We start from the raw sequence: 25,605 nt of genomic DNA on the forward strand, positions 1-25,605 counted from the left end.
GAAGGGAGCTGTTTCTTCCCTGTTAATCACTTTCCTTAAATCCTGAACATTATTGTTTTTAAACATTTACTGTACTGCACGGAGAAGGAAGGGGGCTGCCTCTTCGCTGTTAATCACTTTCCCTAAATCCTAAACATTATTGTTTGTAAACATTTAGTATACTGCACGGAGAAGGAAGGGAGCCGTCTCCTCCCTGTTAATCACTTAATCACGCAAAAGGGCGGGAGAAGTCTCCTCGCTAAACAGTATTGCTTGTAGTAGCCTCGAACTTTTATTTTCTATTCCCTGTACCTTTGCAACCTGATGTCGTGGAACTTTAAGCGAAATAAGGTAATGTTACTAGTGTTCTACGGCATTTCCGTCCTACGATACTTCGGACCTACGACAGCTGTAGGTCAGAAGTACATTCTATTTTGTTAGTCCGACCTTCGCAGGAACTGCAGATATAGTCAGTATACGGATCAAAGTTCCGGTTGCACACGTAGGTCTACAGTACATCGGACGAACAGCAAAACCAAGTGTGGGTAGGTCTGAAGTATCGTAGGACGGATGTAATACAATCCGAAATAACCCTAAAAATTTAAAGAAAATATTTTTATTACAAGGGGTAAAAAATGATTTTTCAAGAAAATATACACTCAAACCAAATCCACAAAAATATTATGTTTGGAGGAAATTTGGACAAATACCTTTTCTTTCTTGTCTACTGATGCTCCAGACATTTTGTAAATGCAAGGTGATCTGAAATATTTCAGATTATATATTAATAAATACAAAAGATTTCAAAAATTACAGAAGTTACTATTCATTCTGTTAAATATGCTTCTAAATTTTGCCAGTGGTAACATAATGTGCAATTAATCATCGCATTCTTCTCACATTTTCGTTACATCCCCTCCTTCTCTTTAATCTTCTCCTTGATATCTCGGACCTCCTGTTTAAACTTCTCCTTCAAGGAGATGTTCGGACAGGAGCTGATGTTGTGTTCTAACTCCTTCATCCTGGCCCTAAGCAACATTAACTCCTGTTTTAACTCCTGCTCTTGGGCACTCCTAAATATATTGATATGCAAATAATATGTATCTTTAAGTCGGTTGAAGGGAGGTACTAAAAACCCTTGGTTGAATGAAGGGAGGGGACAGAATGTATGTATACCTTTGGTTGAAGAAGGGGGAATATATTTATCATTTATATTTGACTAAAGCAAAATTACATTAAACAATATAAAAGTTTACAAACTAATACTCTTTTCTCTGGATATCGCATTTTATAATTGACAGGGTTTGTCAAAAAACAGGTGCAATACAAGACTTTTAGCATGAGTATAGTTTAGCTATTCAGAGGTGGTTTTCAGAAAAGGGGTTTCTTGGTCCCAGTCTAGTGTTTTTCGTTTTCTAAAAATGTGGTAGGATGACAGTACAGCAAGGCTTGAAAGATTTTCACACATTGCTTTGAAACTAACACTAGGTTTGCAGAACTTATGCAGTTTCTTTAGAATCGCCTTATTTGATGGTGAGATATATCCTCTGGAGCCGATTTCAAAAGGATGAACAGACACATCCCTAGTTGTTATATCTGTAATAAAATGTTACTCTACTAAACTGTAAAGGTGCTTGAACAGGTGAACTATGTTTGACCGGACCCAAACTATCCGACATTCTTAAAACAATTTATATTTAATAGAAATATAACAGAATCGTCAAATAAAAATGGTCAGCATTATTAGCACACCCCGTTGTAAAGGGTCAACATGTAGATGTGCAATTTTATGCCAGTTAAGTTTTAGAAATCTAACCTTTACAAGACGCTGTGCTACATATCAACCCAAAAGGTCGACCTTGTGTGACTTGGGGTCAGAATCCGATTTTACAAAAATCTGAACAAACATGGGGACCCAAAAAAGGCCCCCAAACATGGTCCAAATTTTTTAATGGCCGAAATCATGTTAAAAATGTGTTGAATTGAAGAAGTTTTACTTCTGTAAAACCTGTGGAGGGTGTAATCTGAAGATAACTTGTTAATCCTACAAATATTAAATCTACAGATTGCCCCCCCCCCTTTAGCTTTCCTACCAGAGCCCAAAACTTAAGACAGGGTATCGTTATGAAAACCAGTTTTAAAACCCGAGTTTCATGAATGGGGTTTGTTAGTTTTGTCGATATCAAAATTTTTTGTTATGAAATATTATTTCATTTAGTTTCTTTATATTCTCCACTTTTGTTGAATCTCTTAAATCAAAATCTACAAAATGGTAAGACCCCAAAAAGGAAACTCGAGAGTTTCGTTCCACGATACTCTTTTAAATTTCGGACTCAGCTGTATCCGGTACATGTGTAGTGACACATTAACTGTACAGTACTCTTGTGTACATTACTATCTTAGTGTACGCAAGTAGTTTAATCAGTATGGAGCTAACCATCACTGGAGATGGGTTAAATATCCCAGAGAGACCCGTGTCGAGAGTCCAAAGTCCCGAGTCCCGAGTCCAGTGTCCAGAGTCCAGATGACAGTAGTCCAAAGAGTCTACACCAAGTCCCGAGTCCAGAGGCGTGAGTCCAGTGTCGAGTGTCTAGAGGCGAGAGTCCAGAGTCCGATATCCAGAGATGAGATTTGTATCCATCCTCAATTACACCAAGAGATATTGCAGTAAAAGTACGTTTCTTATTAACTTATTTAAACATTTATCTTTCAATCTTCGTAACTTTATTCTCTGTAACATAAACTAATTTTAGATATTTTTAGATTGAAACCATTGAAATACATATTTAATATTGTCTTTCATGCTTACAATTTGCTGTCTTATATTCTCTTTAAATAGGCTGTAAATCGCCTTAAATAGATTTTACAACTTCGATGACCCCCCAAAAAATATGCTGAAATTATCTAGAGTCATCAATTATAGTTTTTTGGCAAGTGTTATATAAAAAGAGTCGACGAAAATAAATATCAATTCTGTAATCTGATTTTTTATCTTAGCAAAAACGTGAATAAGCGGAAAATAGATAGTTTTAAAGCCAAAATATAAAATTAATAATCAAATTTAACGAAATATAAAGGAGGAAAGTTAGTAATTGACAATTGCAAGTAGAAATAGAGATAAACATAGCTAATATAGATAGATAGGGTAGAAACGAGTAGGAAGAACAAAGAAGAAAATTAAGGTGGAATCTGAGATTTTCCCAGATGAGTCGGTTGTTCAGAGCTGAAAACTTTTGAATCAGATATCCTTAATCCCGATTTTTCTAAATTAGAGAGTTCCTCCCATTTCTGTAAATAATCTCAAATGGCACGCAAAATTTCAAATTTATCAGTTTCATAAACGCGACTCTGATTGGTTGAATTTTATACACTTTTCAGGATACAAGTACAAGATTAGATTAGTCTCGATATTATGAAAAAGAGAGGATCACGCATTAATCTCGATATCCATCATTCTAAAGTTTTCAACTCAGAAAAGATAAACATATTCATATCTTTCATACATTTTTAATACATTTCCTGCAGATATTTTGTGATGAAACACAAATATTTCATTTAAATAATTCTCTTTTTAACTTCTTTAAAAATTTTAATTTAAATCTTACTTTATTTTGAAATATTTTAATTACTCCAAAATTAACTTTTACTCCCACTCGATTATTATTAATAATTCCCAATATGATGTTATTTTTTCAATTAATATTTGGATTTTCATATAAATTAATAAAAATCGGCGAGAACTTCATTTTATTAGTCTTATTTTGGGGGGTCGGAGAAACAAGATTTTTTTTTATCAGCATAACTTGCATACTTCTGGCCATTTTTTCATTTCATGAATTTTTGAGGTCATTTTTTGGGGCCCACTAGTATGTTCAGATTTTTATGAAATCGGATTCTGACCACCTAAACCATTATAGAAGTCATGATAAAGAAAGTTTTTAAGTCACACAAGGCCAACTTTTGGGTCGATTTTGAGAACAGTGAAGAACTCTAATATCAATAGTTAGGGGGGTAGGGAGGTTTCAAAAAGTAGTATTCAGCCAATATTTTTAAAACATTGACCGCCCTTTTATCAAAACTGTACCCTACCCTTTGCGTTAAAAAAAAGGAATTTCAAAAGCAATGCAATGCAGCCTTTTAAAATTTTAAGACGGTGTTTACTGTTCACTGTACATCGAAATCCAACTGATTAAGAATGAAAAAAAAATTAGAGACAAAAATAAATCTTAATGTTTATAAATAAAGAACTGACAAATCGTACTAGCCTTGAGACACCCCCTGTAGTTAAATTAGGATCCGAATAAAGTTGAAAATATTTGAATTGAATTAAAAATATATAAAATCACATTTTAAAAAAAAGCACTTATTATCCGGATCCGTTGGATCCGGGTCCTAGGGACGAAATATCGACCAAAGTTTGCTGTCAAAACACAAGTCTTAATTATTTAATGGTTAATAAAAATTTCCTAATCTCTGAAGATTTCATTAGGTTACAGCATGAAGTAGCGAAACAGAAAAAAAATTGTTGAAATTTTCAACAAAAACTAAATAGATATTAAAGAAATAATATTCAGGACCTGGATCAAGATCAATTAATTACGGGGCGGATCCAGGATCCGGTTGAAAAGCATAAAACCCTAACCTGCTGTCATCTCCCGCACTGAGCCTTGAATTATCCTCACTGTCAATATCAATGTCCCTGAACAATAAGTTAAATCTAAGAGACTGTAGACGTAATTTCAACAACCACTGATAGAGTGGCATGTCCGATTCACAACGGTTCCCATAGAAGCTTTGTCGGATCAAGAATGAATTAGATATCCATGTTTATGTGGTTTCTCTAAAAAAGTGACTTGCACATTTTTGCAAATCTTTGCTCAAACAAGGGTTATGGCATCATTGTGAATCGGGCTTATGACAACACGTCATAAGTTTCTTGAAAAGTGATATAAAACCAACTTAACATGGAATACAAGACTTTAAATGATAAATTTTGCGACCTTGTTTCATCCTCGGAATCCGAGAGGTCAAGACCGAGGTCCTTGGGGTCGTTGGTGAACACTCCAGATTGTGAAGGATGGACGTCAGGGTTATCCTTACCAGCCTCTCCTCCCTAGAATAAAGTTTCAGCCTCAAACTAGAGTTTTTTTAAAAATTATTTGGCCAGGTCTTATGACCCGGTTGACTTGTCAAGTTCAGTGGATAAATCTACAACTTAAATGAAAATTCAGCCAGTCTATGATGAGAAATGCAAAAACGATGAAAACAATTAAAAATTCTATGTTCATTTATGTAAACTGAACTACTGTTTTTGATGAATTTGTCCACCCTTAAAGGGTCATTAAACCTGGAATAAAAACTGCCTAAAACCTAGCTTAGAATTTAGAATTCTTCAAAAAATAAGTTAATCCGTCAATTGTGATTTTTCAGGGGTGTACACTGTACACTGTACCGTATATTTTAAGAAAAAAAAATGAATTAAGAAAATCTGGGGAAGAAAATGAATAAGTGACATTTTTTCATTTCCCCAATTCAGGGAATAAAAACTTATTATTTAGGGATTTATGCCCATCTACTAGGGGGGGGGAATGTGATTTCAGGAAAATATACACCCCTGTGATTATTTGACATTTGCCCATAAACCAATTAAGCCCCGAGTACCTAGTGAAGACTAACCTTGTTGGCGTTGAGTTCATTTTCCGTAATAACTTCCCAATTAACAGTTAGCGCTTCATTATCCGTTCTTAACAGACGTTTTACCTAGAAATAATCAATCAATAAATCAATCATTTAATCAATCCATCAATCAAAAAAAGTATCAACTAATTTGCCCTAACATGCTCAAATATATTCAGTGAAAGGCAACCCAAAAAAAGGACCCTAAAATATTGAGATTGAAAAGCTAATTTTAAAAAAAACATTTTTTAAACAAGAAATATTTAAACGTGTGTTTACCTCTTTCTCAATTTCTGGTGCCTCGACATATTTTTTCTTTAAAGTTTTTCTAAACCTTCGTTTTCTACAGTTTTTAAGCGGAGGTCCAATTCCATGCGGATACAGGAACTTTTTGTCAACCTAAAAGGAAAAGCATGCAAAATAACAAAAACACGAAGTTCAAAGATTGGAATTTATTTGTGTTGATGTGTATTCCCTAAAAATCCCTTATTTTACCTAATTAAGCTAATAAGTATACCATTAAAAGCATCGAGATTTTTTTTAAGAGGGGAGAGGAGGGGGGGGGGGTTAAAGAAAATATATTGTATACAGTAGAGAACACAAATCGTCAAAAAAGCACGATATAAAATATTGATAGATACATAACCCAGAAACAGCAAATATACGGAAATCTTAGCATTATACGAAGAGAATTTTATAGGAAGCTATTTATAGCAATATCTTGAGTCTAAAAGCCGTCTTCCTAATCCAGAGTTTTCGGATTCACACTGAATGAATAGGTTGGATGGATATTGGATACCCCCTTAAAAAACCGAAACGACCATGTTATGCTTTTACCTTATTTGGATCTCGTCTCTTTTTTGAAGGAGATGCGTCCTCTTTCTCAAACTCGTCACCTTCCTTCACAAATAAATTGGTTAGATCCTCATCTTTCAAATTTTCTTTTACATTTTTATTCCTTTGATAAACTATTTCTTTTTACTTTTACTATTTTTTACTCTTAACTCTTCTTTCTTGATCAATAATATCGCCTTTTTTATGTTTAATCTTAAACTCTGATAAATTACCGTTTCTGCATAGTAATTAATAAAATGAAGGAAGGTTTGAAGTGAAGATTGAAGGAGATATTTTATGGGAGATTGAAAGGGTAATTGAGTGGGGGAATTTAAGGAGAATTTAAAGGGGGTTTGCAGGAGAATTGAAGGAGAAATGAAGGGAAATTGACGAGGGAATCGAAGGAAAGGTTGAGGGAGAAAATTAAAGTGGAAGTGAAGGGAGATGTACGAGGGATTAAATGCGACTAAAGGTTAATTGAAAGGGGAATTGAGAAGAGATTAAAGGGGGAGTTAAGGAGAATTGAAAGCGGGTTGGAAGGGGGAATTAAAGGTTGGATTGGAAGGTAGAATTAAAGGATGGATCAAAGTGGGATGAACAGGAAATATACTAACCTTGCAAATTAAAAGCTGGCAAATATCTGCTGTTTTATAAAGAGTCTTGTTATCTATGGTTTTGTGGCTCTCAATTATAGTTGGCAGATCAACCAGTCTACAGAATATAGAATATTAGTGTCTTCATTAAGTAATATTAGTCTTAGGTATATATGCTTAACGGGGCTGTTCACTTATTTGGATAATTTAATGGTAAACTAAGTACCCAATTAGCTATTTATTGGTATGTATTAGTCTTAATTTTCAAAGATATCTGTGGCCATAGAAATAGCCGAATTATCGTGTAGAATTCCAGCGCAAAGGTACGTAACACTTTATACAAAGACAACCTTATTTATCCATTAAACCGGTTCCTAGATTCCAACTCTTCAAAAAATCAAGTTGATTCCTGGCGAAGTAGGGAAAACGAATCAAACCATAAAATGTTTAAAATACGTTATATTTTGAAGAAAACATTTTTTTAAAATAATTTTGAAAAAAAAGAAACATTTAAATTTGTTTTTTTTTTTAATCCTCGACAAAAAGCATCAAATAGTGTTGATGCAAAGGTACCGTACTTTTAGCCTGGAATTCTGAACGAGAAATCGGCTTTTCTCAGGCCATAGTTGTCTTTGAAAAGTAAGACTAATACCAATGAATAGCTACTAGACTAATTAGTTTACCCTCAAATTACCCAAATTAATAACCGGTCCTTTTGCGTCACTGTATAGAGTGACCACAATAAAAACTAATCATTTTTAAAGAGATTAAGTCTTGTGTTCAAAGATTTTGAGGGTACCGTTGTGAATCGGACATGTCACTCTATTACAAAAAGGGTCTCTTGCAATGACGTCTACAGTCTCTTAAAGGAACGAATGATGAGATATTCTATTTTATACTTAAAAAATAAAAACATACAGACGAACCTGCTTGTAAAATTCCATCCATCAAATTGAACTCGGCCCTTTCTCAAATACTGATTGTTGCTCGTCTTATCTGGCTCTAAAAAGTGAATACAGATTAGAAGAAAAAAGTTTAAAAATTATACAAGGTGAGTCAAAAAAAAGTGTGATTAGCGGCGCCTGGTGAAAAATTGTACCTTTTTTGTGCACTCTCCTGTATGGTGCTTTCTCAATATATTATGAAAATTTTTAATTTTTTTGGTATTCCAATGGCCACCCCAAAAAATCCGCGAACCTTTTTTTCTCTCAAATTCAAAAGTTCAGAAAAGCAAAAATGTGAATATAAAATATCTCAATTGAAATTTAAAATTTTATCAAGATTGAATCACAGAATCACAGAAAATTCGCAAAACTAGTGAATTTAAATAATTTTTCCTTAAAAATTAGACCAGAACTGAAAATTGCAATTCTTCCTTTTTACAATTTTGCGAATTTTCTGTGATTCTGTAATTCGATCTTCATAAAATTTTAGGTTTTGATTGAAATAATTTATATACACATTTTTGCTTTTCTGAACTTTTGATTTTGAGAGAAAATAAGGTTCGCGAATTTCTTTTATGAGCCATTGGAATACCCCAAAAAAATATATTTTTTAAAGACATATTGAAAAAAGCATCATACAGGAGAGTTGGACACAAAAACAGTTGCAATTTTGCACCAGGCGCCGATAATCACAGTTTTTTTTGACTAGCCCTGTATGTCTGAAATAATTTTTGGGAACAGTTTGTCTCCGCGCCAAGGAGTGTATAATTTCTCTAGAATATAATCGTTAAAATGTTAACATAAAAGGCATTACCAAAATATTTGTTCTGAACAAAATTTTTAGTGCATGTGATAAGTGTGTACTTCATTAATTTTTGCTATATTCCACTCTTAAGATTTAGAGGGAAAATTAATTGGAATTTTCCCTCCTTTTTGATACTTTATAGTGCTGTCTAAAAATCAGTACATTCTCCAATTCAGAGTAAAAAAAATTACTTTTTCAAGTAAAAAAATATATCCATTTCTGCCCCCTGAGATTTATATATATGAATAAAATACCTAGTTGAATAAATAATCTCTCCTTAAGATTGCTGGCCCCAGATTCTATTGCTTTACGGAGAGCAGTGGCTGCCTCAGAATCAGGCAGTCTGCAATATAAACAAGCATTTATAAGGATTGTTCACCAATTGGAAATTGCACACTTGGTTAATTAAAAGTTTGATGATTTTCATTAAGAAGTTTCTAAATTAATCGATGATCATTAATTAATTGTAACTTACTAAAATAAACTAGGCTTTTAGCCGGCCATTTTCAAATGTTTGCAGATTTTTTTTTTGCTAGCTTAGATTAGTGCATTTTCAGAAATGTTAAATTTCGACAACTTTTCAGACAAACTTATCAACTTCGACCAATAATAAACCTTCCCTGGGGTCATGCAATTTCAAAAGTTTTAGCCTCGACTGGTTCAGCAGTTCTTAAGTTTATTGGATACAAACCAACCAACATACACGCTAAGTTTATATTACAGATTGAAAGAAATATATTTTACCTCATAATAAACTGGTTTTCAAGTTCTACAGGGGGACCATCAGGTAGCTTCTCATTTGACCTAAACCGACAATATTTTTCATTTTCAATTTAATCCGTAGTTCAAATAGTTCTCCTACAAAGACAAGTATACATGGACCAGGCTTTACAAAGTTTATGTACGACCTCTTCTATAGTACTGTGTTCAGGCTTGGCCACCTTGATTTATCAGATATTGAACTGCTTAAGAGTGTTTAAAAACAAGTTTTGAAGATGACTTCAGGCCTCCATAGTACTTGACTATTTTTTGTCTGTCAATAATCCATAATAGTCCTTCTGGTCAAATTCCTCTTTCCTTGTTTGCATGTAAAGGGCTTATTCCTGTTTTCCTCTTATTGTCTGCAAAAGTCCTAATAGTCCGATATAATCCTTGTTGTATTTCTTGTTATTTAGGTTGTCTGGTTTTGTGTAACCTTAAATGATAAATGTATTGTAAATACTCATGAGAAGTAACATACAGTTTTTTTTGAGAGAATAAATTAAGAATGACCGACTTTCTGTAGGTCAAAAACGTGAAAATAGTTAGATATCTTCTTCACTGAAAAGAAGTGATTTCGTCCAGAAATAATATACCCCCAACCTACAATCTCTACATTTTACAATAAACCGTCAATAGTGCACCTTTGAGTCGTATTCCCGACATTAGAGCGGGATTTCCCAGGTCTTTTATTCATTTTCGGCTGTAGCAGGTTTAAGTCTAAATCTGAAAATAAAAATAAATAATTCAATATTTAATGTCATTTTATTGTTCAAAAAGTGTAAGCCTTTTATATACAAAGCCAAAATTCCAACCTCATTCTAATATTTTCAATCGAGTAATTCTATTATAAACTATCTATAGGGATTGTTACATTTTAGAAAAATTACTTGACCCGTTCATGGAGATATTTATGTACGGCTCGTTAATAAGATCATAGCATAATGGACTTATTCATAAAGCAAGTTGTGCGAGGATGTCAAAGTTATGTCTGACTCGCGGTAGAAAATAGAATTGATGTGCCATATCTTATTCGTAAAAATGTGTAATCCTAAAATTATGCGACAACTCGGATTTAATTGACAATTCCTTCAAAATTCCAAAAAATACGGATCCGGAATCCAGATCCACCCTGAAAATAAAACAAACCGGATAAAAAAAAATGAATTTTCAAATAAAGAAAATGAAAAACTCTTTTCTAATAGTTTGTATTAGGGGTTTGAAAGCAAATTTTTTTTTATATCAATGATCCCCCATGGATCCACATTCCGCATATTTTTCCGGATCCGCACTGGTTTAGAAATATAGACCGAGTAGAGAGAAAGAAGGTCACAATCTGAAAGTATATATATATATATATATATATATATTTACACAGCATAGAAAGAATTTCGAGTAAATTCAATAGTGGAGTAACAGTTCATTTTTACATCAAAATGAAAATATGTCAAAACTTTAAAAACAAAATAAATTTTAAGACTGGAGTAAAGTAGAATATTAAAACTATTTAAAATTTTTAAAAAAATTACAAACTATTTAAAACTAAAAAATTGACAGTTCGTATTCCAGCACCCACCATCACCAGCGTCTAACTGATAGTAGTAGTGAATAGCTCGTAAAATGTATTTTATTGCAGAATCAAATTCCATTCCTAACCTTGTTTAGAAATAACAATTAAATTTTGGTTTTTTGGAGGAAAAAAACATTTTGATGAGAAAATTAAATAAAAATGTGAAAACAATTATTCAGTGCTTTCGATCCATTTCATTTTAATGGGGATCCGATTTCAGTTAATAAATGTTTCTTTACATTCATTTTTCTAATTTCTTTTGCAAAAAATTTTTTTTTAACTTATTAAATTTTTTTTCGATATTTTTTTCTTCCAGAAATTTGATTTACCATTTAATGAAATAATATAAAAATAAAAATAAAAAATTTAGCAATGTAAAATTTGTCACAAATAGTAAAAAAGCCGTGTATAATTTTTTTTGCTTTTTTTGGGGGGGAGGGGTTCTTCATTGAATTGGTGATAAAAAATGGCCGGCTAGGGGAAATTAATTAAATTATTAGAGAAGTATGTCCTTTCTGATTTTTCCTAATTCTTAAAATTATACACCCCAGTGAAAAATTTTACAACCAAGGGCAAAGGAAACAAGAAAGGAACGAAATGAAAAAACGCGTTCAAAATTTTTCTCATATAAACTGGACAAAACAGGACGGTACAACAGTTTCACTCTGGAACAAATCAAACTTACACTTCGTGTTCCCACTGATAACGATCCTATCAATGTTCCCAGCTATGTGTTCCCTGATATAACAGTTCCCAGAGGAGGGTTCCATTGATTGTTTTGTTGAATGTTCCATTGCCCGTTCCATAGGCCTTTCATGCGACTGTTCCGTCCTATATTCTTCTATGCCAATCTTTTTGGGAAGCAACAACTAAGAAAATTACTTGCCGTGACTTCCCCCCCCCCCCTCCTCTCTTACATAAACATTTTTGCTAAGGTATGATTCTTCATAAGGATGAAACAATTAGAGCGGGTTTGGTAATAAATTTTTTTTACTACATTTGCAAAATGATTTGTTAAAAATTAAATGTAACTGATTTTGAAAAATTACTTATTCATTCATAATTTTCTTTTCCTGATGTTTTAAATAACAGTTTTCTTCCATTTTTCCCAAAGGCTTAGAATTTGACACTTCGCTTTTCCCAAGGTCCGATGTAGGGGGATATCTTGGCTTGAAGTTTGTTACTTTCCCACTAGTGACAGTTGCCGATTTCCCCAACCCCCGAGGGAAATATTTCCCAATCAGACTTGCCAATCCTTTCTTTGAACCAGGAAATTTCCCCGATCTAACTCTTTTTCGAATATTTCCTTGGAACGATTTGGGAGATTTCTCTACCCCTTCAGATTGCTGAATCGTGCTAGAGCATTGAGCCATGTTTAATTGGTTTCTTACAATTCCTTTAGAAGGTTGAGGAGAAGGATTAACTCCACCAAGACCAACATGTCGGATCTGAGAACTGATTTCACTTCTATCATGAGAAATCCTGGGTTTATAATTGTTTTGGGTAGGATATCCATATCCATAGTTTGAAGTGGCTTGTCCTGGCATCCTGGAACTGTCCGGGTTCTCTTCACAATGGATACTTCATGCACGGGTTTAATAATGAATATCTTAGCATACAGACGACAACTAATTGCAAAGAAGGACTTAGTTCACCCCCCCCCCGTACACATTCAAGTTTATGAGCAAACATAAATAAAATTAAATTTTAAAATTCAGAGAAATGTGAAATGTATAAATTTTATTTTTTCTCTTTGAAGGCCTTTAGATTTATTCGACCAATAAAATATAAAAAATTAAATTGAAAAAACATGGCTTGAACATTTATAACCCCATTTAAGAAAAATGGCACCCTTTGATAAAGTTTTCGTGTTTTAATAAAATTAAATTTGCCCGCCTAGAAGTTGGAACTGATATTTCATACAAATGAGCATCAACGTCCGTTTCTTGGTGGCTCATAGCTTGAAGTCCTAATTTGCTTTAAATAACAGTTTTGAAATCAGAACCTTAGAATTTTAATTTAGAAATTTATAAACTACAATTAAATTTAAAATCAACGATAATCACTTTAATCAATTTATGAATTAGAAGTTCGTGCTCTTTTAAAATGATTCATGGACATTCCTTGCCAAATTTCTTAGTTTAGTTCGTTAAAATATCAACGAAGCCAATTTGGGAGAAACGCTTTGACCAAATTCGGTATATTAAATGACTGGCAAGGGTCTATCCTAGTGAACGATTTTTGGACCCCCCCCCCCTCCTATCAATTTTGTACATGACCATTTATTTTTCAGCAAATTTATTATTATTTATACTAGGAAATTACCCAATTTCATTAATCTACTTACAGATTTACGCTTCAACTCAGTTCTAACTTACAAAATTGTGATAACATTTGAATTTGTAGCTAAAAAACCCTTCAAACAAATTTCTGAATCGGTGGAATTTGAAATTTGACGGTGCATTTGCGCAAAATCGAGTGTCGGTGGGGCCATCCATGTGATTCAAATTAAATCGTCCCATTTGGAAAGGTAGGAAAGCATACGGGATGTCCCACGAAACATGACATTTAATAAATAGTTATTTTTAGTTAAACAAATCTTTAGCCTAATTATATTTTCCTTTGAAATCAATTTTAATATAACATGACTCCCATATAATATTTTATTTATCTTTGCAGGTATCAAACAACTGAACAAATAATGGAAAAAGTCATTTTGAACTATTCACCAACTGTCATGTTTCCTGGGACACCCTGTATATCAGGAATATGACCAAGAGGGTAATGTTACATCGTCTATACGCAATATCCTCCCTACTGAACTTCCGACCTACTAACTTTCCGACCTACTGCAATATCGGACATACGTCAGTTGTTTATTTTTGTATTATTTGAGGGTTAGGTTAGGTTAAGACAATTTCTGGGCCGGGCGCCGCGGCTAGGACAGGCCAGGGGGCCGGGCACTGCGGCCACATGTCCATATCGCAGCTGTAAAACCACGTGCTAGTAGGTCGGATGTGTTGTATAGCGGATTTGGCGTAGGTCAGAAGTGGAGTATAGCGGATATGTGTAGGTCGAAAAATACACCACCGACTAAGAGTTGTCTGTTTATACAGAAACTGCGTAAGGTGGCTTAGGAGTAATGATAAACGAATAATCAACCTTCCACGTAATGGAATTTGGAGGGTACCGTATTCTGTAAATGGGACTCTCGAGTGAAGGCTCAGTTGATGCGGTACTCTGAACTAAAATACCTCAGACAATTTCAGTTAACTTTGACTTGACAGGGGTTAATATTTCCTTAAAAAATCATTCCCTTTGCCCCCACCCCTCATAAAAATTCTTTTTTTCTGACAGTAGCCGTGTATGTTTTAGCAGAGGCTCAGAGCCCAAAAAAAGTGTGGTTTATTTATTCGCTGAATTAGACAAAATTAATGATTTGAGACATATTCCAAAAATTATAAACCCTGTCGACTTAGCCTAGCGGAATCACGTTCACTCCTAACTATATTTGCTATCACAAATTTGCTTTTGGAAGTATATTCTTCACTTTTACCCTTTTATTCTTTGTACGACGGTGATTGCGTCCTGAGTAGTAAACCAATACGCGATTAGATTCAAGTTGAAGTTTATTGTGTTTCTTCAAGTTTTCAAAAAGGTTCTAGAGTTAAGTCTTAATCTCACTCAAGTGTTGACTCCGCTAATGTTTCAAGTTCTTCCGCATGCATTATCATCTTTCATTCTAAAAATTCAACACATTTCTTCTAGACAGGATTATCACAATTTCTTTTATTAGGATAAATTTCGACCAACAAAGGCAGAGAGGATAAAAAAGGGTGTAAATGCCTAAAAGCAATAACAGACATAGGTCTGAAATAAATTAATATTAACACATACATACAGGATGCATCAATTATACTTGGTACAATAAACGAACATGTACAGCGTACACATAGGTAGAGGTGTCCCACAATGTTTACAAGTACAACGAATTGTAGAAAATCCTCCGAATATTAATGAAGGATTTACTATTAGTTTCTTTGTACATTTTCATTAATTGTTCAAAATCTTTTACTTTCGGTTTGGAAGCATCCCTGACTTGAGTAGTTATATGAAACACCCTGGAACAATACGATTAAGATGTACGAAACACCCAAAATAAAATTATTAATGATCTAGTCTTCAAAAAAATTATATTAGTCTACATCCATCTCCGCTGTGGTTGGGGCAGGTGCTGCCTCATTCTCCGCACCCTCCTTGACATCTCCCTCCTCCTTGGTCGGGGTCTCCTTGGCGGTCTCCTCCTTCATGGGAGGAGGTTCAACCTTGGGTTTAGGTTTATTCAAGATCTTAGATGCCATGTTCCAAAATGCATCCTTCTCCTGGGAAACAAATACGAGTTAAATAGGCAGATTATGGAAAATATCCTGCTGTATGACTAAACTAATTCTTTCATAAATTAATATATTTTTTTTCTCTGAAATTCTTCAACAAGGGTTTATCATTTTTGGCCCTTTGGTGACCTAAAAATTTTAAGAAAGCCCCAGTACCAAAAAACTTTTTTGATAAATGATAATCTAGGGTGTAATATTTTATTGTTTCAGGATGAAAAGAATTTTTGTTAAAGTTAAGTTATTGATATAAGTTATTATGATCGATAAATTATGACTCGTGATAAATTCAACTTGATAAGCGGAGGAAGGCAGGCGGCAATATACACCGAAAAAAATTGTGGCTCATGGCTGCCGGAAGACACAAAAGCTTTGTGGCATGGGAGAAGAGATAGTTGCGACTTATGGCCGCCTGCCATTCTCCTCTCATCCATGTTTATTGTTTATCTTTTCCTTAGTTGATTGATTGATTGATTACCTGTATAAACTGAGATGCTAAGACGGGAGGATCAACTGTCTTGGATAATTTGCTGATCTCTGTAGCCATCCTACAGGAATTAAACATAAGTAACCAAACTGTTCAAAATAAATACAAAATGATAAATCGAACAGGTTGTCTGCACAATAAAAAGTGATCCTCCAATTCTAGAAAGACGGCCCCTTTTTGAAAATGTTGGGTTTTTTTTTCCTCTGAAAATTGATAAATTTCAATTCTTTCTCAATAAAATTAACTGCAGATTTATCCAGCAAAGACAAAGAAAGAAAATGTCTAGATATAAACCTATTCCGTAAAAAAAGCTGAAAATTTTTCTTTACAGAAGAGTTGTGAAGGTTTGCTGGGTACCGTTGTGAATTAGAAAAATAGCAATAGTTAAATGGAGGGTCCCTTGAAACCACGTCTACAATTTCGTTAATGAATAATGTACGGTGGTAGGCGATTATAGCAATATAATGAAGACGACTTTGTATTTAAGTTTTAATTGTTATCAAGCATTTTTTTGGAAATATAAGTTTACAAGTAATTAAAGATAAGCTTTTTAATTAACAGTTTCCCTCTGTTTCCATGATTTTGTGTATCCATGCTGTTTAAAAGCTTGATATAAATAATAAATTAAATCGAAAGTCGTCTTTATTGTATTAATAAGATCGCATACCACTGTGTAAGTATGAACAGATAAGATGTTTGTTGCATTAAAGGTTAAAACGCGCAACATATAGCTTGTGATGAATGAAGAAATTGCTTTAAGAGAAATCACTTTTAAGGCTTTAGCAATAAAATTGCAGAATTTTGAATGTTTTGTCCATTGCACAAAATCGAATGTTTTACCTTTGATACCAATCTGATTTTTCTGCAATAGCTTTCTCAACCTTGGAAACTTCAGCTTCGTCCAGATGATTGAACTTCTCATCCTTTGCCTAAAAAAAAAAAATAGCTCCCAACCGCAAGGGTACCCAGTCGTCAAATTATGACGAGGAATAAACTTTCTAGATCCCACCCCACCTCCTCTATTTCTCTCTTAAATAAATGAAGTTACTTGCTCAATACAGAGCAAAAATTAATCTTAAGATTTTTTTTATTACTTCATGGCAACATTAAATTAATGTTTCGTAATGGTTAGGTTCTACTTTCGTAGATGGCCTTAGGGGAATCCTTCATCATAAGCCTATGGACGGGTTACTGCTATACATATACATCCCAGTTCTATTTTGAATTAAGAATCTGGTAAATTATGGAAACAGGATTTGAGCTCTCGTTTATTCCCACGTATCAATACTAGTTAAGTTTGTGTAGTGATTGAACGGATTGTTTTCATACCTTAAATGAATCGACCGCCTTCTGTGCTAGCTGTAGACACTGTCCGAACTGGTTCATTGCTGCAGGACGGTCCTCCCACTCTCTTCTTCTTCTTTTCACACTCTCTCCAGTTCCCTTCAGCTCTCCCAACTTATTCTAAAATAAGAATTAACTATCAAGACATTTCTTCTCCTCTCTTAAACTTTTATCCGTGTCTATCGTNTAAAAAAATTAGGGGGACGAATAAATTGACATCAAATATTTTTCCCCTTAGCGAAACTTTTAACATTATAAGAAAATATGTATTGTATTTGACGCGGGGTGGGTATTTTCTCGGGAAAATGAAAATCCCTCAACTCATCTATCCAATTTAACTACTTGATCCAAGCCCTCTCACCTGGTAGACGGATCTCTCTGCGAACTCTCCGTCCTCGTACAACCAGTTCTCCATGTCCTCGAGCTTGAGACTGAAACTGTTCCTGTCCTCCTCCTTCATGTACTCCTCCAGCTCCTCACACAGCTTACCCCTACACAATAGAGAGTTAGTCTATATTTTTTTAACTATACGCCCAAACTACTGAATCGTTAAAAACTCGTTAAATGGGACCTCAAGAGAAGGCTTAAGCGAAGAACGGACGGTTAGAATTTAACAATTTCACCACTAACAATTTATACAATCCCACAGAAAATGTTCCGAGTAAAATAAAAGAAAGCTTATCGTAAATAAAAAAACATATTTAGTTTAGTTAAATGCAAAGTTCCTTGAACAAAACTGAGAATGGATCACAGCTGGCTCATTGAAAATCTAGTTTAAATTTATCCTTTAACCCCGAAGAACCATTAAAAAGCTTCTTTCACGTGTTAATGGATTTGAACCGAACCAATGAAAAGATCTTTTTTACCAGTTACCTGATTTCATAAATATACTCTTCTACAGAGTTCTTAGCAGTTAATCTGTCGGCTTCCTAACAAAAAAAGTCTTAAAAATTTTTGGGTGGATAAAATAAACAGAATTAAATTAGCGAGATAAGAAAACTGAAGTCTTTACTGTGTCGTGTAACATTTAAAGTTTGATGTAAGTAAATTTACTTCACAGCTCAAACTCGTAGTGTGTAGTGTGTAGCCTGTAGCCTGTTACTTTGTACCTGTATATCTTGATTTGACATACTGTGTTCCTCTGTAGCTGCAAACTCAAGTTTATCGTGGGATAGACATCCAAGCACCCTAAAAGTTCATTTTTTGTATTTCAAAAACTGCGTTTTTTTAAATGTCTAATATGCCTGAACCAGTAAAACAAAACCCCACAGGATCTGACACTCATACCCTCCCTTGTAGACTACCTAAAGCTGACCCCCCTACCCTCCCTTGNCTACTTACTCTCCCCGTGAACTACCTCGAGTTGACCCCCCTACCCTCCCTTGTAGTCTACCTGATGCTGACCCACCTACCCTCCCGTGAACTACCTGGAGATGACCCCCTTACCCTCTCCGAGATATACCTGGAGGTGACCCCCCACACACTCCCCGTGGTAAACCTTAAGCTTGATAACCCTACTCTATCTTCGTGGTCTACCTGGAGTTGACCCCCCCCCTTCCCCTCCGTGGCCTACCTGGAGCTGACCGCGAGATCGATAGTCTTGTTCACAATCTTCTTCTTAATTTCTGTCTTCACCTCGCCCTTGGCCTATTAACAAACATTGAAGATTAGAATTAATTTTTAAAATTCATTAAGTGAACCTTCTCCCCCCCCCCCATCTCCTCTCTCTTTCTAGTAGGATAAATACAAAAAATATTAATTTGATAAATATTCAATATTCATTTTATATTTCATTATTCCAGCCATATGGTCTCATTTTGGTTTTAATAATAAAACCAAGATTGGATAATTGGTAACAGTTGGTGTACACCAACTGATTGCCAAGGATGGTTACTGGGTAGGGATTAGGGACGGCTCTACTGAATTCCTACCGGCCCAGACATATCAACATATTGTTTATGGATTAATTCCGCTGCTTGATTGGACATATTTTCACAATTTCTAGCAAGTCATTGGTTTTATCTCTTTTATACATCAATATACAGCTCCATGTTCCTGTTCAATTTTCTTGCAGAACATTGGAACATCTAAACCGATTTCCAAAAATTTATTTATTTTCCCATTTCATATTAAGAAAAGATTCCATCAAATAACACTTATATTTCAGAAAAACTTCAGTTAACAAAGAAAAAAAAATTTCTTAAAAATATTTGCTGTTTTGTTTACCTTCTCTTTGTTCTCCTCCATTGGAACATCAGCAGCTGGTTTATCTGCTGGTTCTACACCATCCATTCCCTCCCCACCCTCCTTCTTCTTCTCACCCTCATCCTCGTTGCTCGTCTCAACCTCCATCTCTACAGGCACCTCCTCCTCAACCTCCTGACAACATAATTAAGGGTTATTCGTGCCGCCTTTCATTTTTTTCATTAATCAAATTTTAAACAATAGTAGTCAGACAGTTGAAGTATAAAAAAGGGATTCTCATTTTTTATATAATTTTAAATCTGGAAGGGCTAACTTAAACCTACTGTAAAGTTAACTAAAATTTTTTTTAAATCAAGAATGCAACTGTTAATATTACATTTATTCTTATTTTTTTAATCTGGATTTCCAACAGCTCTTAAAAAAGTAAGTTATTACCCAGATTGATTATTATATGCAGAAGACAGTTTATGGAATTTAAAAGGGGTTCAGCCGTCGTTAAAGCTTTAAGTTAACCATGTATCAGAAAAGCCCCCATCCCCCTTCCCTGTGACAGAATCTATCCTTAATGATGGTGCTGACTTGAGAATGGTGAATTTTTGATTCTGGTCTAATATCATGATTTTAAGCAGCTGGTAAAAATGTCCACCTCGGGGGGGGGGGGGGATGGTGTTTTATTTCATCTTAGCAAAAAAAATGGTTTTACCTGTTTCTCAATCAGACTCGCATTGCTCACGTTAAAGACACCGTTAGGGTTAACCCTAACCTTAACTTTCACCTTCTGCGGACCTCCTTCAGCTGTAGGTCGGACCTCCACTACAATAAGTACATATTAATCATCAACTCATCAACTCAATTCATATTTAAAAGAAATTCTTTTATTGAGTTAGTGTACAAGATCTTAACTTACTGATTTCAAAAACTCCAATATGATTGGTTGGATAGGGGACAGGTGCAGAGTACTCCCCTGTCACACAGAACGCCTCTGACTTGTAGAAGGTTAACATCTTGCTGAAGGGGACAGCGTGGTTCCTGGGGAACACCTCCATCTCCCCACAGTCCTCCTTGTTGGCTCCGCTCCACACCAACTTGATCGGGAAGGGTTGGATGTCAGTTACGGAGAATTCTCGAACCTTGAAAAGAAAAACAAATGTATATGCAGAAATGAATATTATTTAGAACGAATCATTTCCTCATTTATTTATCCGTTGATTTTTTGTTGTTGAAAATCTAGGGGAAGTAAAATGATTTTTAGAGTGAACAAAATCAATGAATAATTAATCATTATCCCTCAAATCTTCAAAATTCACGGTATCCCCAACTGTACCTTAAAGGTAGGACTGAGCATGGCGCACTGTAGTGCACACCCCCTTGATACAGCTTCATCAGAGTTCAGAGTTGTTGATGCTACTTTCCCATATATCTAGATATATAATAGCGATTAATTAAGGCTTCTTTTACGTAAGTAAAGATCAAAGTGATATTGATGCTACTTTTCCATAAATCTAGAAAAGCGATTTATTGATGCTTCTTTTCCATAAGTAAAGATCAAAGTGATATTGATGCTACTTTTCCATAAATCTAGAATAGAGATTTATTGAGGCTTCTTTTCTATATATATAGAATTGATGACGATACTTTTCCATATTTATAGTTCAGACTTTAGAAGTTGTTAATGCTACTATTCCATATACATATACATATATATAATCTACATGTATATGTATATATATATATATAGATTAGCGATTTATTGAGGCTACTTTTCCATATATTCAGAGAGTTGTTAATGCCACTTTTCTATTTATAGAAAGCGTTATTATCTTATAAACCTAGATCATAGTTATTTCAGTACTTTTTCATTTTAGTTAACAGCCATTAAAGTGTATATCTATGTAGATAAGACGGCTATTTTAGTGCAATTTCATAAACCTAAACAAGAATTATTTTCTTTATATGAATTATTATCAGAGTTGGCATAAAAAACCAGCCCCAAAAAAAAACAATAAAACCCACTTTAAAACTCCCACCTTTAAGTGGGCTTTATTGGGATTTATTGTTTTATTTTTCTAATTATTGCCTTTTCCTCACTCATATAATGATAAACTCTTCTAGAAATAAGTTCTACAGCCCACGGTAATGATTTTTAGGAGTTTACAGAACTAAAACTGAAAAATTTATTCATTTCTAAATTCTGCCTTTCTGTTCCTTCAAAATAGGCCGAGATAAGTTTTAGTTAGATTTCATTTTCATTTAATAAAACGAAAATTTTTAAATTTATTAAGATATCATTAATATTTCCTAACTTTAATTTTTGAACGCAAAAAAAAGGCAGACCACATTATGGAAATGGCAGGTCTAGGGCTATTTTGTGAATATCGTTTCATCAATCTAATTTGAATATTAGTAAAATTAGATTGACAAATCACCGCCGTAAACTGTTTCGAAGATCTAAGACCATTGTAAATAGTCGTCTAATTAATTGTTAACTTATTCAGAGTCTTTCTGGTTATGACTGTATAATATAAAAAAATGAACTTAGAAGTATACTCATTCATCATTGCTTAAATCGTCATAAAATTATGAATTAGCAAGAATTTTAATAGGTTTTAACTACTTTCAGATTGAAAACTCCAAAAAAACCCTCCCCCCCCAAAAAAAAAAAAAAAAAAAAAAAACAATAAAACCAACAGGGCTGGTTTTTCCATTAAAAACCCGGGGTTATTTTTCCAACCCTGTTTAATGTAGATTGGACAGTTATTTCAGTACTTTATATATATTAATACAGTTTTAGTACTTTTCTTTATATCTGAATTGGAGAGTTCTTATTATAGAAAGAATTATTTTTCTTTCTTAAGAAAAACTAACATAACCAACCAATAAACCAAACAACCATTGAACCAACCAACCAATGAATCAATCAATCATCAACCAATCAACCAACAAACCAATGAGTGAATCAATAAATCAACGAACCATTCAATGAATCAATCAGCCAACCAACGAATCAACCAACCAACCAACCAACCAACCAACCAATCAACCAACCAACCAACCAACCAACCAACCAATGAATGAATCAAGCCACTAAAGAATCAATCAAGCAACTAATCAATCAATCAAGGAATCAAAATAAATAAATAAATAAATCAACTCAATCAAAATCAATCAATCAACCAACCAACCAACCAACGAATCGATCAACCAACCAACAAGCCAAACAACCATTGAACCAATAAACCAATGAATGAATCAATCAACCAATGAATGAGTGAATGAGTGAATAATTGAACTAACAAACCAAAGAATCAATCAATTAACAAGTGAATCAATCAATCAACCAAATAAACAACCAACCATCCAACGAATCAATCAACCAACCAACTAATGAATCAATGAACCAACCAATGAATCAATCAATCAACCAACCAACCGACCAACCGGCCAACCAACGAATCAATCAACCGACCAACCAATGAATCAATCAATAAACCAGCCAACCAATAAGTCAATAAATCAACCAACCAATAAATCAATAAACCTACCAACCAATGAATCAATAAATCAACCAACCAATGAATCAATAAATCATCCAACCAATCCATCAACCAACCAACCAACCAACCAACCAACCAACCTGTTCAATAAGAGCTTTGATGGTAGGTATTCTGCTGCTTCCTCCAACTATTTCCACACTATATATATCTTCTTTATTCAATTTACTGGACTCCAAACATTCCTTAAGAGATAAAATGTACAGGGGTTCATATAAAGATTTAGCGGCAGATGTAAAGCTTAACTTGTAAAACTTAATTTTAAAGGTTATCAAATGGCATAATGTTAAGTTTTCACCCAGATTAATCCTAAATCAGAACCTTGAACTATTAGCGCTCCTCAGAGTATCAAATTCGGTACCTTGACTAGGATCTTACATAATCTTCGTAACAACTTCCCCAATATAAAAAACGTCCACAGTAGAAATGAGTATCGGAAGTGAAGTAGACCAATGGGTAGTATTTAACTTTGTCTTTCGAATAATGTTTCATCATAATTTTGTTAACTCATTACCTTCAAGGCTTGCTCTATTTTTGCCAGCTCTGGGGCGATTATCTCTAGGAATGTTGCTCTATCCATGCTTCCTAAATATTAATATTACACTTACTGATTTTTTCATATCATATTTTTAAAAACATGTTTTTGAAATAGTTAAAAAATTTGATATTTTTAAGAATATTTTATATATAATAAAAAATTTGGAAAAAAATTTATAAATGACAAAATTAAAAAACTCTATTTATAAAAACTTTGAATATTTTCTTTGAAAAATCAACAGTTGTACTTTTGTAGAGAATATATGTTTAATATATGTTTAAAAAATATCATTTCAGCATTAACCTGAACAATTCTGAAGCTGTTTGACATAATATTGCAACAGATATTAGTATAGGGTGTGACTGTAAGGCTTAATAAAGAAAAATGTTGTAAAATCATCGGCTTCCATTCAAAATTTTCTCGCACACGCGTCCATGCAGGATCGTTTAATGCAGATTCCTGTTAGTCAAATAGTTTGATGCAAAATTTCAGAGATTTCTGGATATCAAGCTTCTCTCTATTTTTGACCGTTTGTTGTGAGAGCCTGGGGAGCAATTGATTTTGAAGGTATAACAAGATTTAAAATGATAATGTTGGAAAAAAAAATTTGAAGTGAAAAAAATTAACAACATTCTTAAAGTTTAAGAACTTAACCCGCCGAAAATTAAGAACAAATTGCTGTTATAAAGCCAAATCTTAAATTTAAGAACAGGGGGCAACAATGAATTGGCTACTCTTATATTGTTGCCTTTTTTAATAAGGAATGATCTAACGGGAACATTTAAACGCTTGTAAGATTATAGAGAAGAGAAGATTAATCCTAACCTTTCACGTCGATATCATCCATGAAGCACTCAATGTTGAGAGGGAGAGGGTTGGAGTTGGCTGACATGAGTTTTTTCAACTTCTCCGCCTCCACCTGGAGCTTGAGGACGGCCTTCTTGTTGTTCTTCACGTCAAGCTTGTACCTGGAGAACAGGAATGGTCAAACTAGGAGATTATATTGTCTTTCTGAAAACGATAAGGAAAATAACGAATTTTGGGAAGAAAATTTAACAACAATTTCGTGGTAGGGTTAAGATTTTGAATAATGATAAAAAAATGCCAATTTAGAGGAAAAATCTCCATTTCAGTAAAGGAGAATTTTGTAAACTGACATTGCAGGTAATTCATTTTGGTTATTACGTATAATTCATGTACGTGTAAATTCCAAAGTCTAAACCTGGTGGCAAAATCTTGAATGAAAAAGTTGCAGATTGCTTCGTCGAAGTATCGGCCGCCGACAGCACAGGATGACGAGGAGAGCATCGTCAGCTTACCCTTGTGAAAACTGCATGCAGCAACCTGGGTCCCGGTGTGCCCTGAAGTAAACAAATGAAATAACTTTTCAACATTATTTAACTTTCTCACCAACTAGCTTTGGAACCCAGCGCGGCCCTGGGTATTCATAGTTACTGCCGCCGTTCCCCGCGCTTGGTCGTAATTTACGATTTTACCAATTTTTCCCTTTGAAATTAACAAAGCTAAAAACATTCCCGTGGTTCTCACGAGTTCCCTTATCGAAATTAATGGCTGAACATCCAAACGAACAAAAATACCAACATCTAAGAAACTGATTCATTCCCGTAAGAAATTTAAATTCAGTGATAATAAAACCTTAAAATAAGTGGGGAAAGAATAATGACCTTTCGATTCCCAAAACTGACAAATTAGACTGGATAAAAGGGTCGATCTTAAAATCTTTAAATTTAAGTTATTAAATATTTGGACATGGGTTAAGTACGAATTTAGGACAAACATGGGAAATAGATTGAGATTCAGGTAAAACGACAAATGTGGAATCAACGTCATCTTCAGTCAGATTGTATACGTTTATAATTCCAAACACGAGGTTAATATAAATCTTATCAAATCATTTACACCCCCCCC

The 25,605-nt window shown here is 34.1% G+C and overlaps 2 protein-coding genes across 2 annotated transcripts in view; both read right to left on the reverse strand.

Annotated features, from left to right (window-relative positions):
* Window positions 1–1,562: 1,562 nt before the first annotated feature.
* LOC111706519 (uncharacterized) lies at window positions 1,563–14,902 on the reverse strand. The gene is made up of 15 exons (XM_023479412.1): window positions 14,845–14,902; window positions 13,057–13,137; window positions 12,234–12,741; window positions 11,846–12,011; window positions 10,235–10,316; window positions 9,576–9,635; window positions 9,086–9,174; window positions 8,009–8,084; window positions 7,104–7,200; window positions 6,493–6,555; window positions 5,935–6,054; window positions 5,656–5,739; window positions 4,980–5,092; window positions 4,622–4,678; window positions 1,563–1,659 (listed from the first exon to the last, which is right to left on the reverse strand). Exons 1-15 carry the CDS (start codon window positions 14,892–14,894, stop codon window positions 1,563–1,565), a joined length of 1,743 nt encoding a protein of 580 aa, XP_023335180.1. The 5' UTR covers window positions 14,895–14,902.
* Window positions 14,903–14,934: 32 nt separating this feature from the next.
* The window catches only part of LOC111706525 (heat shock 70 kDa protein 4), a 31,158-nt gene continuing 20,487 nt past the window's right edge, over window positions 14,935–25,605 (reverse strand). Inside the window, exons 8-23 of the mRNA XM_023479420.1 lie at window positions 24,899–25,037; window positions 24,502–24,644; window positions 23,653–23,723; window positions 23,222–23,323; window positions 20,912–21,007; window positions 20,495–20,717; window positions 20,291–20,400; window positions 19,609–19,761; window positions 18,956–19,029; window positions 18,492–18,570; window positions 18,256–18,311; window positions 17,744–17,873; window positions 17,368–17,502; window positions 16,879–16,967; window positions 16,030–16,099; window positions 14,935–15,542 (exon numbers count right to left, since the gene is read on the reverse strand). Coding sequence (XP_023335188.1) covers window positions 15,357–15,542; window positions 16,030–16,099; window positions 16,879–16,967; window positions 17,368–17,502; window positions 17,744–17,873; window positions 18,256–18,311; window positions 18,492–18,570; window positions 18,956–19,029; window positions 19,609–19,761; window positions 20,291–20,400; window positions 20,495–20,717; window positions 20,912–21,007; window positions 23,222–23,323; window positions 23,653–23,723; window positions 24,502–24,644; window positions 24,899–25,037 — 1,856 coding nt within the window. The 3' untranslated portion in view covers window positions 14,935–15,356. The remainder of the gene's footprint in view (window positions 15,543–16,029; window positions 16,100–16,878; window positions 16,968–17,367; window positions 17,503–17,743; window positions 17,874–18,255; window positions 18,312–18,491; window positions 18,571–18,955; window positions 19,030–19,608; window positions 19,762–20,290; window positions 20,401–20,494; window positions 20,718–20,911; window positions 21,008–23,221; window positions 23,324–23,652; window positions 23,724–24,501; window positions 24,645–24,898; window positions 25,038–25,605) is intronic.

This window comes from Eurytemora carolleeae, unplaced genomic scaffold (assembly GCF_000591075.1).
Source record: "Eurytemora carolleeae unplaced genomic scaffold, Eaff_2.0 scaffold729, whole genome shotgun sequence".
In the NCBI taxonomy this organism is placed as follows: Eukaryota; Metazoa; Arthropoda; class Copepoda; order Calanoida; family Temoridae; genus Eurytemora; species Eurytemora carolleeae.